Source organism: Toxotes jaculatrix, chromosome 13 (assembly GCF_017976425.1).
Source record: "Toxotes jaculatrix isolate fToxJac2 chromosome 13, fToxJac2.pri, whole genome shotgun sequence".
Lineage (NCBI taxonomy): Eukaryota > Metazoa > Chordata > Actinopteri > Toxotidae > Toxotes > Toxotes jaculatrix.
The window spans coordinates 19,714,183-19,733,309 of record NC_054406.1 but is presented as its reverse complement, the minus strand read 5'-3'; the positions used below and the strand labels follow the sequence as shown (position 1 = coordinate 19,733,309).

The 19,127-nt window shown below is 43.2% G+C and overlaps 1 protein-coding gene across 1 annotated transcript in view; it reads left to right on the top strand.

Moving 5' to 3' along the window:
- The window catches only part of ptprua (protein tyrosine phosphatase receptor type Ua), a 172,320-nt gene that overhangs the window by 31,200 nt on the left and 121,993 nt on the right, over positions 1–19,127 (top strand). Inside the window, exon 2 of the mRNA XM_041052949.1 lies at positions 16,986–17,114. Within this exon, the coding sequence (XP_040908883.1) occupies positions 16,986–17,114 (129 nt within the window). The remainder of the gene's footprint in view (positions 1–16,985; positions 17,115–19,127) is intronic.

Sequence of the window (19,127 nt, the reverse complement as noted above, 5' to 3'; positions counted from 1 at the left end):
ATTTCACTGACCTCTCTCTAACAGCAATTTCTTATAATTTATTGGCAGACATATAAACAGATGATGATATATCTGCAATAAAGCAGCTGGGATGATCGGGCTAGCTCTAATCCACAGGGGGTGATGAGCTCTATATCAATTACGTGACTCTTATAGAAAAGTAAATAGCAAATAGCCCCCCCCACACACACACACTACCCTGTCAAAACCACTTAATTTTGTCATCGAGGAGCAGAGAACTGCAGTCTGTAAATCTCATCATATGACATTTCATCCTGAAATGAGAAAAAACCAGGACGTCTGCTCTTACAAAATGACTGACGGGATGAAAGTATTCGGGTTCTCATTAAAATCATAATGAATACAGAGTATTTTAGATATAATGGGATCAGGTGAACAGATATGTATATTGAGACAATCTCCAATATGATGAGAAGAAATCAAGTTAAGTTAATGATTTCCAGGTAATGCTCCTCTTTCTGTGGACCGACTGGGAAATACTGTGTGGAATAACAAAGGAGGCTTTGCAGAACTAAATGCATTTATGTGCATTTAAATGTGCGGCAGGTACGACTTGCTTGAATTCTCTCTCGTACTCATTAAATTTGCCATTTCATGTCATTTAATAAGAGCCCAGGGAGAAGAACACCTAATGACTGTTTCTGAAAACAATTTACAAAAGACAGATTGTCCTGATATGAGAAAGAATATTTATACCCAATATGTAAAGAAAAGCCCAGAGGCTCATGTTTATCTCGCTCCGTACATTATGCCACCGCTTCTTCTCCAGCAAAATGAAAGTAGAAAGTATTTTCAGTTGCGCGGTGTCAAATGTGAGAGGTGTGAAGAAAGCCTGATAAAGTAAACACTTCCTTGTTCTCTTTTCATGCTTATTTGTAAAGACTCCAGCTTTTTTTTTTTCCAGTCCATTTGCCTTTGAATGAAGCCAAGAAAACGGTCAATGGCTTCAGTGCTGAGGAGGTTTGGGCTGATTAGCCCCTGGGAGACTTTGTGCTAATGCTCTTTTTCATTACTCTCCAAGATTATCAAAAGCTACTCTCTTCCAAGCACGCTTGTTTCTTCTCCAGCGAGTCTCGTGTTCACTTACAAATACAAATAGTCCTCATAGGCTGGACAGGCGCGTACACACACACACACACATTGACTGGCTTGACTCCGCTTTTTCTGTTAGCACTCAATCAGAGATGAGAGAGAGAGCAAGGCAGAGAGAGAGAGAGAGAGGCTGATAAGGGAGATGAAAGCCGTGGAAGAAAAGAGGGAAACGAGGGAATAAAATGCTCTTGAAGGAAAATGTGTAAAGATCAGTAATGTTCCTCCGTGCGGTGATTAAGAGGACCCAGGGGTGGTAGAAGTGGTGGGAGGCCCTGGGGTTAGTTTTGTAGGAGCCGGGATCAAGGCCACATTGACAGCTCCCGAATTCCCTTTCACCCCGGCTCATTTTCTCAATGGTTCAGCACTCCTGGCTCCCTGTCCCTCACCCCCCGCCCCCCGCTACAAAACACACTCTACTACAAAGAGAGCCGATGGTCATTATCACCCATGAGCCCTCTGCAAGGTTTCGAGGGTCCTTTCTAACTGTCTCCATGCACCGGTGTCTGAGTGAAGCCATCCGCTCGTGGCTCCTCTGATTCTGTAGTTCCCTGAAGGCGTCTCTGGTTCAGTTCAGCTTCTGCTGCAGGAAAGGAGAGCAATGGGATGACATGGTGATGCTGCAGCTCGTACATGTTCACGTGTTTAGCTGGGACAGTAAGAGTGAACTGAGAGTGAAATGTGAACTGATTTAGTTAAAGAAACAGACACAGCTTTATTATCCTTCATTATTGTTATTGTTATGTGTCTAAAATGCTATTATATTACTTCAGTAGAAGCAGGGACATATTGTGCCTCGGGCGAATTGAGCAAACTGCAAATTGGTCATACAGTGGTTCGGGCATATAATGGGACAAGATTGATTTCACCTTGTGTCGTCAGGATTGAGATGAAACTGGGACAGCAGGCTTCGGGAGTGGTTAGGATTCAGGAGAAAGTTTATTATAATCTTAGTGCCGTATTAGTGCCCGACAAATAGCTACAGGAGAAAGAGGTCAAACCAAGAATCTTCATTGTTTTCACCTTGAACAGTCAAGTCCAGCAATGTATTTTCTCACTTACAGTTAGTGGTGTTTGGCCATGCAGATAGTTTCTGTTTTAGTAGCTGTTTTGCTGTTATATTGATATGTATGTGCCACCACGATAATACAATTTAAGCAAACGGAATTTTGTTAGGGTTGCTAACATTAAAAAAAAAAAAAAAAAAAAAAAAAAAATATATATATATATATATATATATATATATATATATATATATATAGCAACACTAACATCTTTTCCCAGAAGCAATGTCCAGATTATTCTGCCTGAAATCAGTGTTTATAGTTTCAGCTGGAATCATTTCTTTGGCAGAAAGTGGTGTTAATAAAAATCTGTTCACATATGATCTGGACCCACAACTGATTTTTGCCTCAGGGCCCCCCTGGACACTTAATCCAACCCTGGCATTATCAATGCAGTACATACCTTACACTGCACTGTTCTTCTTCAACTGTTCTTCACACCATCCTTACAGTCACTGTTATAAATCTAATGTGTTTTTCCAGTTGTTGGACTGATATAATGTTAACCCTACATGAGGTCTGAATGCATGTTAAGAGTGTGGATGTTTAATGGGAGGTCACTCTCTGTATTCTGCCCACTGACACATACAGTCTGAGCAGTGTTTCTCATTTGGTGCCACACATCTTTTTAGCTACTGTGACAAAACTGAGATTAAAATTTAGGTAATAAAAGTTAAAATTGAAATATATTAAATTGGTCTTTGCAACCAAAATACCATACGTGTCTGAATCATGTAGCACGCTCACTTACGAAGACATAATTGCTCAAACATGAACCTGGAACCAAAGGTGGGGTGGCTTGACTCGTTGAACATGTCGTGATTGGTTTAAGGTTAAACTTTATTTCCTTCTGTTTAGAGCAGCTGTGAATCCCATGTTAAAGAGGCCAGATGCCAAATGAAGAACAAACTGATGTGTGTGTGTGTGCACTCTGCAACCTAGCCTGGATACTGCTCCTTGTAAAATATTGGCAGCTGTTTGAGAGTGTGAATGCTAAATGAAGATGGGATCTGGGCCGTCGGGAGGTTGGGGGGGGGGGGGCCTCTGAGGTCCAGCCTGAGTGATGGATAGAGAGCTTTAAAATATTATCTGAACAGCGGCTTAAGTGTCATAATGGATATTACCACATCATAAACTTTCATTCCTTGCTTAATGTTCCGAAGACAGACACATAAGCTTCTGCGCATGCCTGCACATATACCCATGTGGCTGCTCGCTGGATGCCCACAAACATGCACACTCTCACACTCACACGAGCTCTAGTTAACCTCTGCAGTGTCCCAGTTGCTCTCTAACTCAGCCCAGATGGCCACGTAAGCTGTGGGCACCGGCCTCTATATCGGCCACTATTAATATGCAACACAAATTCCCGGCGCTTGTAATTCTTTACCCTTGCTCTACAGGCTTTTAACTCCTCCCCAGTGACTCAACAGGCCTGCATATCAGATCTGTACCTCTGTATGACTACAGCTAAGCAAGCTAATTATCAGCTTATACTGCCCCGTGAAGGAGGTTATCGTCCGTCGTCGAGGAGGGCGGTGCAGCGTGTCGAGAAGGGGTGGTTGTGGTTTCTAAAAGCCCTTGCGAAGGTGTCGAGGAGGCCCCTGGCTGTGGCAATTACGGGCCCTGACACAGAACCTATATCTCAGACGCACTCGTCTGGCCTCTTCGCTCACAGTTGTTCTGGGTACAGTGTCTCATGAGCAGTCAGTGCCAGGCTCAGGTGCCTGGTGAAGGGCTGTAACCTGTGAAACGCCCAAAAAGTGCTCATAATGCTGTGTGGAAGGAAACAGAGGAGTCAGAGATATTGAGCAATTTAGTTAAAACAAGCATCATATGTAAGATTCAGATAAATCTGCCCATACTTTACATCTAATTTCACATTTTTACACATAGCAAAGCCAAATACTGACTCTTGAGGCCTTTAAGACCCAGAAATAATGCATCATGAGGTCATTAAACTCCACACCGCACTCATGTAAACCAACATAATGGGCTGTGTTGCTTTTTATGAAAAGATACCAGAGGGATCAGAGAGCCTTGTGTTTTTGATTTTTCTTCCAAACGTGATACAAATAATAATTTTTCAATTTCACTGTCAGTGCACTGTGAAGAATGACTGCGTGGCGTTGTATGGGCAAACCTCTTATGTATTGCTGATGGGTGTTTTTTTTTTCTTTTTTCTTGTTCCAGCCAAAACATGAATTGAAAAAAAAATATTTCCCCTGAAATTTGTTTTATATTGTGAATGCAAAATAGTACAGACTGTGGCCTACTTTCTATTTATGTTATGGTGCATTTACAGTGAAATTAAAGGCTTTGGGGTGCCTGCGTCACAAGTTTACCAGGGTATTGCACCATCATTGGTGGACTGGATGAATTCGGTTGCATCCGTGTGGAGTAGTTTTATGTGAATAGGTTTAAAAGAGATGAGCATTGTTGTTATTGGTTTATGCAAAGCTGTATTAGTGGTAGAATGATGCTCTGTGTCAGACACAGAACAGGGATGAACTCTGCGTCCTGATTCGTGTTGAGACAAACGTCCATACGCCTTTATCCCAGCACAGTGCATCACATTCTGATGAAATATTGTGTTATCTGTTAGTTGTTACTTCGGTTGCTTCAATCCTGTTAGAGTGGGTTTGATGTCTTCCAGACATGGTAGACATTGCATAAGGTCACTGAATCATCAGGCCTGTAACAGAATAGGGTGTTGTGGTTTTATTTTGGCCGGCCCTGATCCACATGGATCCTGATCCACATTGATCCTATCCCGACCATTTGTGACTCTGGGTAGGCTGTCCTGAAAACATATCAGGGTATGTTTCAGTTTGATTTCACACATCTTCTTCCTCTATGGGACTCATAGTCAATACAAAATGGCTAGCTGGCTGAATAACAGAATGCCTGGTAGATGTTCTGTCTCGCCTGACCTTCCCTGTTCTGTTCAATCTTATAGCCTTGACCTGTGAACCTCTTGTATTTATCTCCAGGGGTGAGTCAGAGTTGCTACGTGAGGCTGCTGTGTTGTGCAACTCACCTCACTGTGTTGAAGAGAACTTGGTGAAATCTCCACTGGGCTGACCTGAGAGCTTTATCGAGACAATGCAGCTTCTGAAAGAAGGAGAAAAAAAAAAGAAGCGCATTATAATAAACTGGAGCCCCAGGTTCACTGTTTGAATGAATTGCGGATTTATTTAAGAATCCACTCCACTAGATTAGAATATCAGCCATGTCGGGTCCTTCATTATTACCTCATCTTTGTGGCTTGTTTTATTTTATTGAATTAATTCAAACACATATTTTGTGCTGTGCTGACGAGCTGCGTGTTTCAGATGAATGTTGCGCTTGTTTAAACCCCCTTCCAGTCGTGCTGTTTGGTATTTTAACCTGTAATAATGCATCAGATGATGTCATGTGACGGGATAATCACATATTTTGGATGTAAAATCTTAATTAGCAGAGTAACCAGTAATTAAAGCTGTCAGATACATTTATTGTGGTAAAAAGTACAGTGTGGTGGAGTAGAAGTCAGCCATGGTAACAATAGAGTAAATGCTCAGGTAAAGTGCCAGTTTCTGATTTGATATTCATGCAAAGGGTGAATGTTCTCTACATTTACAATAATCTGCCTCTAACTTCATGTTGTATGTGGCACCTATTGAATGAAAAGCAGCATTTAGAGGCTTTTTTAAGAGAAGGAGCAGTTTTTACTTACTTTTTTTCTTTTTTCTTCCTTCTTCCTTCCTTCTTTTCTTCCCAGAAATGGAGGTTACTCTAAATAACTGCAAGCATTATTTCCCTGTGTGCCGGCATTAAGCAGCTCACAAAAGTCTGCTGAAAGATTGAAGAGCAATTATGTCGGCATTTTGGACATTTGGTAATATTTCTTTATCATAATAATGGACAGCGCTCTCATAGCTAAGCTTCTTATTATGAGTGCTCATTTAAATGTATATGGTGCCAAAGGAAGCGCTACTCCTAATGTGATGTAAAGCCTCTTGTTACTGAATACCACCTCGCGTTTCCATGTCTCACAGTTCTTACATCTGCAGCTGAATAGTTTAACCTTGTGCTGCCACCATAAAGGTGCTCAACGCAAAACTTGGTTGGGAAAGATGTTGGGTGAAAAAATAAAAAAAAAAGAGAGCAGACAACAGAATGGCTCAGAGAGTAAATGATGCCAGTGGAAGGAAAGGATCAAGTGTTCCACAGGGCATCTGAATCAAAGCCCTCTTTTCTCTCCTCTGCAGAGCGAGAGAGGAGGTGTGAGCTGTAATTAAGTCGAAGCAAAGACAGTGTGACTCTCTCTGAAGAGCACTGATCTCTTTCAAAAAGGGGCCTCTCACTGCTGTGGTTACGGTGCCATGTTATATGAGTTTAGCATATTGTTTGTGTGTGTAAATGTGAGTGTGTGCATGCTGATTTATTTATTTATTTTTTAAGTACTGTTGTGGAAATAGCTGCTTTTGGATGTGAGTATTTGTCTTTCAGTTCTTAATGCGCTCAGTATATTTGGCCTAGCAGCAACAGCACCAGGTGGTATCCTGTTTTGCCTGCAGAGACGCCTGAGTCCTGTGGCCTAGATGCAACAAGGTGCTGAAATACACAGATCCACCTCTATGGCCTCTTGATAACAGGACAGAGTTCCTACACACTATTAGCAGCACGTTCAAGTTAAGGATCTAAATAGTTCGTCCACCGCTCAGCATCTTAAAGATGTGTAACCAGTTTAGACCCAAAATAAAATCCCAGTGAAATGTATGTGGTGCTAAAACGCTGTCTCAGTATCCTCTCCCAAAGTTTAAGGAGTTTAAAAGTCTTTGAACCTGGTCTTGCAGGAGCACGCTGTTTGCATAAACGGGGGGAGGTGTGCTGGAGTAAATGTATGTTGCCTGGCCATGTGCCTGTTGGGACTGGGATGGCAGAGAGGCTGTGCAGTCAGGGCCCTGTCTCAGTAATGGAGGTCAGGCCCCTGCAGCTGCCTGTGGTACTCAAGGGACAGAGCTGCAGCAGCGGCGGCGTAGAGGCCAGTGCTGCTCTGAGGAAAGAGGGAGGGAGGGAGTGTTGTCATCTGTATCCCTGCATCTGGTTTGGTTTTCTCAGCACGTTCCCTTCCCCAGTTGATTCTTCTTTATACAGCAAGTACACAAATAAAGAATCTACGAATAAAAAATTACGAATGGCTTTCCGAGCGCTCTGTTGTTGTGGCCGACCACCCGCGGTGAATGCCATAACATATTCCGCAGCCAACACGAAGAGGGAAAGGCGATAAATAACCATCACGATCAGTGTTTCTGCAGTACACTTGTTCCCGCACTTGTGGCTTCACATGACTAAGTTCAAGTCGCTCGCAGCGACTCTGAGCGTCTATTTTTATCATTTGATTGTATGGAAATCGGCACCGAGGCCGTTGGGCAGTCGGTTGTCGTGACATCATGCAATCATGCATGTTGTGTAAATCTATGCACGTCATTAGCATAACTGCAAATAACATCCAGCGGGTAGATTCAGGCTATGTTGGAGGCCTCTGTATTTCAGGTCTCTAACATCAAGCTGTGTTTGATTTCCAGTCGACTCACACCCTCTCAGAAAAGTGTCACTTTTTTCTGTTCATTAACATGTAGCTTCTAATTGGCAAGGAAGAATTCAAGTGTGAGGACAGTAATAATTTCCAATATGAATACATCACCACTAAACAGATATAAAGCTTTCAACTAATGCATTTAGGTCAGTCCTGAAATGAATATTCCTCTGTTGCAGGGGACAAAAAAGACTTGACATAACCACTTAAAGCGCCTTTCCACATGAAGAGAAAAAGTGTCTCCCCCAGCACTCTTGATTAAATTTTCATATATAACTATAGTTGAGTGTATCAGTCATTTTCCTCCCTTTCTCCATCAGAGAAGAGGCGCAGTGCTGTAATGCAGGTACTGAAGGGGAAAAAAAAAACCCCGTCCATCTTCTTAATTAGTGTGATTTGAGCCTCATCGGACAAGGTCTGTTTTTATTCATCAACCTCTATTCATGCGCCCTTCTCCTCATGACATCTCTAACAATAGCATTAACGGGCGAAGCAGTTCCGATAGGTTTTTACGGCACAGCTTCAGATTGCGGGAGATGGAGCCCTGTAATTGATGTCTCTGTGGAGAGGGGGAAATGGAAAGATTAAATGAGAAATGAAAGAAGAGAGCCTGCCCTAATGAAAAGTATCTGCTCTGTTTGCAGCGAGTGCTTTGTGACTGTCATTTTTTTTTTTCTTCTACCTGGCAGAGAGTTTATACACCATCTCCACGCTGACAAAGGGTGAAGTATATCTCTTAGCCACAACCTTTTCCCTGTTCTCTGCCATTATCTATCTGTTTTTCTCTCTGGCTTGCTGGTATATCATGCAGCCATGCCTTTAATCTCGCTGTATACGGATCAGCTCCATCTGTGTTGCTGTGTTGGGTCGGGTTAGACTGATTCTTCAGGAGCAAAATTGTTCTTTTTAATTTTTTGGGACAGGAAAGTGGTCAAATTTAAAGCACATTAAGTAATCAATGACCTTTATAAACCTCTAATAGGAGCAACTCATTTAGCTGCATATATCAACAACCCAATCAACGTCTGCCAGTAGACTGCGGTGCTTACTTTGTGCTATGAGGCATTAAAAACCTATCCATTACCCTCTTAAAGATACTAAAAGATATATGTGAAAGAGCGTTATCGGCCTTACAGGTCTCAGCCGGCACCGGCCACTGGGATTTTCCCGAGCTGCAGTTAGGGACTGGAACCATCGTGGACTCCTAATGAAACAATTTCACACAACAGCATATGCCCTGCGGTGCCAATCTTTCCATCCAGTCCTAACCCGAGCGGGGAAAAGTGCAGCTTGCAGTTAGAGGGAAATTAGATTTTTACCATTCACATCCTTGTGTGTTCATAGTGGCTTCTGCTCAGTCTGCCGGATCAAAATATGGCAGGTTGGACCAAGATGGTACCAATAAAGCTGAGACAGGAGGGAAAGAGTCAAACGGGGAGACACAGGGGTGCAGCTTACAGGAGACATAGTTCATCCTCATTTAATGGAGACGTATGGCCTGGTTTGTCTCGGGTTGGACAGCCACGTAGCCATTACCAGAGCATTTACTCTACATTTACTATCTTGTAAAGGTCACAGGAGCGCAGCGGTTCAGCCCATCAGTCATAACATGCTTGGATATTGCCAGTCAAATGCCTGTATAATGATAAATGATGATAAATGGCTGCAGCTGTAGCTCCGCCAAGTGCATTTTGATCGATCTCTCCTCACATACGCGGTCCGTTTACTCACACAGGTTATCACAGTTGGCATAAAATCAACCGCTGCATTCTGCCACAAGTGTGTTTTCATTTAGTGATTGTGGTGTCAGACCTGTAATCGAGTTTTACTTTTGGTTATAGACTGATGTATTAGTCCTCTGACATACTAATCCCACATCTGGGGCCAGATAAAACTTTGTTGGTCTCAACTAAAATAACATGTAGGGACAAAATCAGAAATATACATTTGTTGTGCCTACAGCTTCTTATGACCCATAGTTGTTACCATGACGAAAGTCTGGCCTGCTCCAGTGGGTTATATATCTGAGGACAGGGACAAGCAACCTGTGTGTTTGTTTAAGTGGGAGGACTTGTTGCTTTGCTTCAGATGCATAAAGCCGTGCATATGTGTGTGTTTCTGTTTTTTTTTTTGTTTTTTTACACTCAGTGTCATCATCAGTTAGCCACAAAGGATTGTGGACACCCCCCGTAATATCTCATTTGCATATCAATGCTGCTTCCTGCTCCAACAGTCTTCAGACCTGTCAGTGAAAAGAAAGGCCAAGAGAGGCACTGATGGCTCTTACTGCACTGGTGAGGTTCTCCTTATACACCCTCACTTTTACACACGTCTGTCCAGCTCTTATAATAGAAAAATAAAAGGAAAAAGGAAGTACTTGATGTAGGGAATTACAGTTTTGGAGAATCCTCCATTGGAGTCCGAGGGTTTTCTCTTTATTACAAATGTTAATGTTCCATATACAGTGGGCTGGACAGGACAAGGGGGAGGCGGGGCATAATGTCTAATTGCATAATTTGCTGGTCCCAAAACAACTTTTGTAGTGAGCATATAGGACTGTCTAGCTCTGGGTTTATACTATTGGGCCGATCAACAGTTAGTGGCGGTAATTTGCCCAGAAATGTACGAACGTGCAAACAAAAAAAAAAAATGGAAGGAAGGAAGAAGAAGACTGGATGTAAATAATGTATGAAGTTTTTTAAAAAAAATTGGCTTTGTAAATGTTTTATGAGGAAAGAAATGAACTCAACAGGTTTGTTGGACCTCAGGGATATACAAAATGTGTTTTGCTAAGAAAACCGAGTGTAAACATAGTTTTTGTTTGTTTACAAGAAAACTGCAGGGCACCTTTAATGTCGCGTATACATGGTTTTTGTGCATATGCATCATTTATACATCTGGCCTCCGGTGTCTGGGTTTCAGTTCTAGTTTGTGTATCGATGATCTCAATGTAGTTTCAGGTTGCAAACAATGAAATCCACTGAATATTTTTATGACAATGAAAAGGTCATGTTTACAGACATCCAAATATCTACTCTCTGTGACTCTGCTCTGTGTACTGAATATTCTTTTCAGTATTACCAATCAAAAATGTGTATTTGTCAAACCTGAGCCTGCAAAGAATGTTGTTTCTCTTTAATGAAGTTACCATACTCTACTCTTTTGCCCATTCTTCTTCATAATCCTACTCCCCCGTCTCGTGCTGCTTCCCGGCCTCTGTGGTGCAGCTTCTGAAGATGCAGTGGCTGTTATTAATGGTCTAAGACGAAGTGGTGTTCGGATGATTCTTCTGCTGGCTCGGTATTGATGAGCTGTACGGCTGCATCTCTCTCTCTCTCTCTCTCTCTCTCTCTCTCTCTCTCTCTCTCTCTCTCTCTCTCTCTCTCTCTCTCTCTCTCTCTCTCTCTCTCTCTCTTCCTCGTCCCCCTCCTTCCCTCCTCTCCTCCCCCTCTTGTGTATGTAAACTTGTCAGGTCTGATGCATTGCCTGCACACGTTCAAATGCAAATCACGCAACAGCGGAGCTTTATCTCAAACCAAACAAGAGAAGCGGCAGAACATCCCGGATCCTCAGTCCCAACAGAGCTGCTGTATCTGAGAGGCTCTGATTAAAGGAGTGCCAGCAGAGTGCTGCTGCCGGTTACACAATATTAGGTGGTTTGCCTGAGGAATTTGCTTTAATGCAATGGGAAATGAGCTTAACAGATAGAGCTGCCTTATCAGCATAGGACGAGATATGTGGTCAGGTTTCACCCAGTCAAGTTTGAGTCTGATTTTATAATGAGTAGATTATTAACGAGACTCTTCTGCATTAAAAATAGTATCTTTTAATCAGAGGAAGAGGAATCCCTGAACTTAAACCTTAGAAAAAAAAAAAAGGGAGCAGTGATGGACTCGATGGTGAGGGAGGAAGTCCGGGGGTATCTTTTTAATAGAGGTGCAGTAGCGTTTACAGTTCATGTTCTTCAAATGAGAAGTGAAAGGCGATGTTTAAGACTGGCAGCCATCCATACGAGCTGGGCTTTATATCCGTGAGAATCAGTCGCCACTCTGCCCCGCACTGTGTAATCACTGTTATCCGTGTACTAGTAATTGCAAATGAGTGTCCTTGTTAAATCTGTATATAGATGATTTAAGCCCAGCTGAGAGCTGCACTAGAATAGTGTGATCAATACAAACCCATCCTCATCCCAGACTCCTTTGATTACCTCGTGGTGTTTTATACTGTATAGCTTTTGGAGATGAAGAAAAAAAAAAAAATCTTGTTTTCCACGAATCCTCTTGTTATACATGCTCTGTGCTATCTGTGATTTGTTCTCATTATCCCCGCCCCTCTTTAGCTTTGCTCTTTCTCTCTCCTTCTTCTGTTTGAGGGCTCTTCACCCCGCCCACGGTTTCTGTCTCGCCCCTCTAATTTATTTCTCCCTCTCCAGGATAAATGCTATGTAAGAGGCTTGTGTTTTTTCTCCCTCTCCATCACAGCGTATTTATGACATGCCTGCTGTGCGGGCTCTTAGTCAGGGGTCGTGGCGTTCACCGTAGAAGCGAGCCGGGTCGGACAGTCGTACCCGGGGTCTGTCACGAGCGTTTTCGGGCCGGCCTGCACCATCTCCCATTAATCTCCCTCCAGGGCCTCCTCTGGCTGCCTCACAGCCACTCTGTGCAGCAGAGTTATGCTCTTCACACTACTTTCTGGCTTTGATCCTACACAAACACTGCTAATAGGATTCAATTAAAACCTTCTGTGGATAGTGAGGCATGAAGCTACTGACTGGTTAGAGGAGGCATCTGTCTCTGAAAGGGTTAGTTCACCCACATTGCAGTTGCCATGCAGATAGTTTTACTTTTGTTCCAGGTTTTAAAAGTCCTCCCCGTGACAGTGGAGGTGAATGGAATTTTACATGTGGTGCTTCATTCTTTACCATGAACACACTGTGATTCAATCCCAGACTCACGTCTCTCTAGAGAATCAAATGTGTATTAATTCACAGCTGGAAGTAATCCCCATCAAATGCACTATTTAAGTAAGGAGGAGTTAAACTACAGTGACCAACTGAATTTACTGACCCTTTAAAAAAAAAAAACAAAAAAAAAAAACGAACTGTATATTTCTGATGCTCTTTTACAGATGTACTGTGTCTTTTTGCTTTAGTAGGAGTTAGTAGCCTCAGGGCTGAGAGCCACAAACGAGGTATCAAAGTCAGTGAGTGCTGATGCACAAGTAAGAAACATCCACGTAATAACCAGCCTTATCCTTTTAAATTTGACCATTTATAAAGCAAAGAAATTTGAACAAATGACTAATACTGGGTTTTCCCCTCAGACGTGTCATGGAGAAACCTCTGAAACAGTGTTTAGACCATCGCTGAAAGCTGCTTTAATGAGATTCTTTGCATGTCTGCCTCTTGCAGGCTTTGCCAGCTAAACCCCCCCCCCCAACACCACACAGAGGATTTTTCTGATCAGCCGTCTCATATAAAATTAGTAATGAGGAAAAACATTTTATTGCTTTCTTGTGTGGAATTTGATGAAACACTGCAGCTGATTTAGGACCGAAGCAGTAAAGCGACTTGAAACTGAACATCTGGCATTGTAGAGGATAGGGATAGCCTGCTTTTACAGGCTTATAACAGTAGCAGGGTACAAGTTAAGTGGGAATCTGTCTGCACAGGAACAGGAGAAGTCTCGCTAAGTCGTTTCTTTTTTTACCCGACAGAGGAAAGAACTGAGAACGTGTTGAAGTTGAGACAGGAGTACAAGCCAAACACAGATAACACATTCCAGACATGGGATCTTACGACAAGCTCAGGTCTTGTTTGGCAAATTACCTCTCCTATCTTTCAAAGAGGAGGGCGCCTCTCGTTCTCGCACATTTATTTATTTCTACCTCTTTGTTCTCCTCCTGAGAAACTTGTCAGCTGTGACAGTAGCTCACTAAAGTTATCTCGGGTCCCGCTGTCCACGTCTCTAGGTGTTATTGCTGCTCTGCATGGCGGCGCTTTGCTCAGGGACTGTGCTGCACGGTGCTGTGCCATCGTCCCTAATAAGCAATTAGCATTCTAAAAACTGCTTTCTCTCACATTCAGGTTATTATTATGCGGAAATTCGAGCGATCTCTGTCCCACGTTGGCCAGATTCCCCGTTGCTGTGATGAACGCATATAATTCATTCCCACAGTTGTTGCGGCTGTAGCCTGTGTGACATTGACAGATTCATTAGAATTTTATTCATTTTTAAGTAAACATCAAAACGGCAAACAACCTCAGCGAACCACGCACGCACACATACGCTTCTTATGCACACATTCGAGGAAATGCACAGACACACACACACACACATCAGTAAGAATTCAACAGAATGCATGTGGCTTTTCTAATTACATGGGCTTGCCCTCCTGCTGCCAGAGAAGCTCATTTGGGCACTGAGAGCACTGAGAGGAATGTGTGCGCTAAAAGCAAAGGAGGCTGGGAAGGATGAGTCTTAATGAGGGGAATCATTGGAACGTGTCTGATGGTGACATTTCTTCCTGGAGCTGGAGGGCTCTCAATGAAATGCAGGCCTTCACCGCGGGCCCTGCTCCACCACTCAGCCCTCTCATCCTCAGATAACCGGGCACGGCGCAGCACAAGAAGCAGCCCTCACACAGGAGGCAATTAAAGCTCTGATCTGCTTACACACCCGGAAACGCTCGCTTGGCTGCAGGCAGAGGGGAAGAGGGACGTGGCGGTGGGGAGGCTCGCCGGTGGTGGGGTGGCGATATTTGTTTGTCAGCAGGAACGGCAGAAGTGGTGGTCCAAAATTAGCAGTCTTAGTAGTTTATTGTTACATGCAATGTTTCTTCATACTCAGAAGTTATACATTAACAAAGAAAACAGATGGAGCTTCTAAACAAAACACAAAAAGAAACATTTGGGGAGGAGGCCAAATGGGATACTATTAAGTAGAGGCTGGCACAGAATCAGAGTAGCTCTTTAACACCAGCAGCACTGCTGCCAAGCCTTAATACGATCTGTTAGTGAAGAGGGTCCTGGGACCACAGTGGGCTCGGGGCGTTTGGAGTTAGATAGAAGACCGTTAGGCCTGTCTTCCAAGCCGGGGCCAGACTGAGCAATGGCCAGTTCAGCGGACTGGTGACAGGCCCGTGCTGCACTGTGTGTCTTGTAAATGAGCAGCTCCCCTGCATCCCATCCCCACGCCATTATTCCTGGGTTACCTGTGGCAGCAGGTCCCATGCTGCTCTCTGGACAGGTGGATCTGTACTAATCGCACTTTCTTCTGAACCTCAGGAGACTCATTTGGTTCTGTAGAAGGACCCCTCACATTAATTCTTGCTTCTCCTGCTTGTGCAGAGTTTGGCTGCACAGGCTGCGAAAGCAAGGACATAGGTGTTAAAGCTATTAAAGGAAAACTATGGTTTATTACAGCTTGTTTTGTTTTTGTAGCCGCAGCCATCGGTTATATCACTTATGATGCCAATGTACTCACCAAAGTGGGTTTGGAGACTTTGAAACATGGTGACGGAGCTTTGAATAGGTCCATCAGGATGAGCTGTAATGTCTCTAAGAATCCCTCATAGCACAGGGAAAATGTAAGCGAGGGCACAGCTAGGGGCATAGGGGGTCAGAGTTCAACCAAGAAGTCAGGCTGTGGTAGATGCTTGTTGTTTGGGTTGTAATTTCACCGTTTCACTGTTGTTCCCTCCTCCAAATAAATTTAGCTAACCTGGAGGTTTGTGTATACCTGTATTAATTGCCCCATTGGACATATTTTAAACAGTGTCACTGTTTTAAATTCTGTCCATTTTGTCTTTTACATGTTTTTTTGGTTCCTGTTTTTGTTTCTTTATCCTTCCCAAATGAATCAGATTCACAGACCTGTTTCAAAGCAGACATTTTGACTCATATTAGTGGGAAAGTCACAGGTGGAACTAATAACATTATTGATACTCTGGCCCAGTGATTATTGCATTGCAGCAATTAGTGCTATTATCAGTTGCACCTGTGCTTGATGTGTCAAAATGTCTGCTGTGAAAAAGGTTCAGTTTTAGTTTCGCTCCACAGTTTTCTCCGAGGTCATGTACGTCTCTTCAGATCTTGAAACCAGTTTTTTTTTTCAGAACCGTAGAACTGAAGTCCAAATCTACAAAATAAAACCCACGGTTTCCTTTACGTGTTCCGTCAGTTATTTATTGATTAATTCGTTTTCACGCAAACTTTCGCTTGCTCAACCATGGAATGTCTGCTTCTCTCCGTTTGATATCATTGTGAAATCGGTATCGGGTGGTTTGGAAAGTTATTTGGATGAGATAAGCAATTGGAAGCAGGCTCTGGGAAACTGTGATGGGTTCATTTCACTATTGTCTGTCATTTCAGAGACCAAATGATTGATAGATTCATTTAGAAAATTATCAAAAGATTAAGTGAAAACTACAATAGTTAGACCCAGCTCTGACAGACATGTTGAGTAAACCATCTGTATCGATGTGAGACGTCGCTCTATGGATGAAGCCAAGCTGAGCATATGGCTCACACCCATGCATGACCACAAACTGGTCCTCCCAAGTCCAGACTATGGGGATGTGGGAGGACCAAGTCCCCATAGTCTGGACTAGATTTTCTGAAGTGCACTTGAGTTTTCTGAGCAATTAAAACCAAACAAACAAAAAAAAAAAGCCCAACACATTTTCCCCTCCAGAGTTTGACAACCGAGCTGGTGCCTGTAAAAGCCTGTGGATTGTGTGATGATGGCAGAATAGTGAATGCAACCATTAGAGGCCAGACAGGGTTGGGTCACCTTCACAGGCTTGAGAGCCGGGCCATTGTTGTCCTCCATCAGCTGAAGAACCCCCTTCGCTGCTTTGGCACCGCTGTCCATTATTTCTGGCTATCTGCGTGACCTGTGGCTGCTGTGTCATTTTCACACCACAGGGCTAATTGCACCAAAGGGTGGTAGATTTTGGGGGAATAGATGAGACGGGCAGTCCACGCTGACCACCCGGTGCCAGACATTAGCTGTAATTTACTTTATAGCTGCAAAGATTCTGCAGGAGTTGACGTATTAACACATTTACAGTGAGCCTGTGGTGATGTAACTGAACAGTCATTTCTGTAATGTTTCTGTAACAGGGACTGTGATGCTTTTCTCCTGGTAGCATGAAGCAAAGAAAGTTTTATGTTTTCTCCTGTTTTGCTGTTGATAACATAACATTTGGCTCTTTCCTCTGTGCAGCTGGCTGTACCTTCGATGAGGACTCAGACCCTGGCTTGTGTGAATACCGACAGGGCCAAGAGGATGACTTTGACTGGCAGCTCATCAGGACCTACAACTGGCCACACCCGACCCCGGATCTTCTACGAGGTAGGCCCCTGGACGTGTGTCACGGTTTAAGGCCTCTGCTGTGGTCTGAGTTGCCGTTGACCACGGTGCATGGTGCACACCTGCTGCAATGGAGCTGCCCACTTCAGACCAGTTATGGACTGTGCCCACGTTGGACAGCTCTCATGTGTGAAAAGTAACAGGTGGAGATGAACATCTGTTCTCGTGACTGTTCCAGGCTGTCTGAATAAGTCGCTTACTGTTTCCGAAGCAACACTAATTTCCAAGTGAGCAGTAGGCAGAGGAAAGCAATGTAACGGGGGTGCACGTGTATTACAAGGTGGGATTTGGAAGGATCCATTATCACACCATATTAATGGCTGTGTTAGTGGCTGCTTAAGGCAAGGCAAGTTTATTTGTATAGCATCTTAAAACAACAAGACAATTCAGCATACTTTACATTAGATATAAAAGGCATTAAGACGAGACGTAAAGCACCAGACCATAAAAAAAAGGGCATATAATAAAGGACTGAGGAGTGTAAAATAAGAAAGACAGGAAAAAGTAAGCAAGAACTTAATGAAACAGTTTAAACAAGAATAAAAGTTTCACTGCTGCTGCAGTGCAGTGGAAGATATGAATGAATAGCTCCAAATTTAATTTCATAAAAGGCAGCAGCAAAACGAATAAAGCCTCTGAAACCCCGTTCACCTCACACCTTTCCAGCGATGGAACAAAACCACCGCGTTTGGCAACAACTTTCCGAAGCTGCTAACCAGACCATCCGGCACAGCTTGACACGGCGACTGTCCAGCTGTGTGGAGGTGTGAAAGTCGGCAGGGTTTGAACGTCTCTCTCAAAGCTCTTTAAAAAAAAAAATCCTTCACACAGCTTCTCCCGTCAATTTTTACAATATACAAACAAGTTAAACCTGAATCCCTTCAAGGAGACACTGTCTGGAGTTTCACCCGTCGGGATGACTCAGACTTGGAGTGCGTGGCAGCTATTAACACTTCTGTCTTTAAACGTGGTCAGAAGACACCTCGTCTTCTACGAACTTACCTGCGCCTCAGAAAAATGCACTTGTGAGTCATGATTTGAGGAATATCTGCTAACGGAACAGGAAATGTTACCAAGGGAACAGCTGTAAGTGGAGTAACCATCAAAATGTCATTTTCAAGGGGAAGTTTACCTGCTAATAAGCCGGTGTGATGGCCAGACACTCAGCCCACGGTCTTAAGCTCTGCACTCAGGTTCCTGGCGCAGGCATCTGGGAATAAATACTTTATTAAAAACAAATATAAACCAAAGAAGTGTCTGGAGGTATTTAGCAGCTAGTCTAGATATAGACTCATAAACAATTCTGAATTTGGTACAAAAACACAACAACAACCCACCCGTCTACTATAAAGCAGGCTTGCCGCAGCTTTTATGTGCTGTGCTTGTTTTTCAGACGTTTCATTATGGGAGCTCTGTGAATGTTCGGAATAAAATAATTTCACATTTCATTTAAACAAAGTTACTGCGAAACCGAACGGGACTGTTTTTTTGTGCAGCATTATGTCAGTCACCAGACTGGAACTTCAAATCCCAACCTCCAGGCTAAAATCCTTTCAGAGCAGTGAAGGATAACTGTATGGTTTTAAATGGGGAGGGTCCAAAGAGAAGGAGCTACCTCTTCATTATCACTGCCAGTGCTGCGGAAGCTACTTTTCAAAAGTTAGATGTTTTTGAGAAAGGTACAGATTTGGATCTGTTCATTAGCCCCTGTTCAGATTTAAACCTGTGTCCAGATAAATCTTTATTCTGTTCAGCTTCAGTCCTGCTTCCCCTCACCTGTTATAACAGTGGACCTCAGATGCATCTATACAGATGCATTTGTGATCGGATTGCTTTTACAGTATTCACAATACAAAGCTGACTGTGTGGTCCCTCGGCAGAGACAGGCACTATATTCCCTCCAAATGTAGCGAGCAGTCGAGACCCAACTGATTCCTGTATTTTGGCTGCTTTCGCACATTTATTGAGAGCTGTTCACTTATGAAAGAATCACCC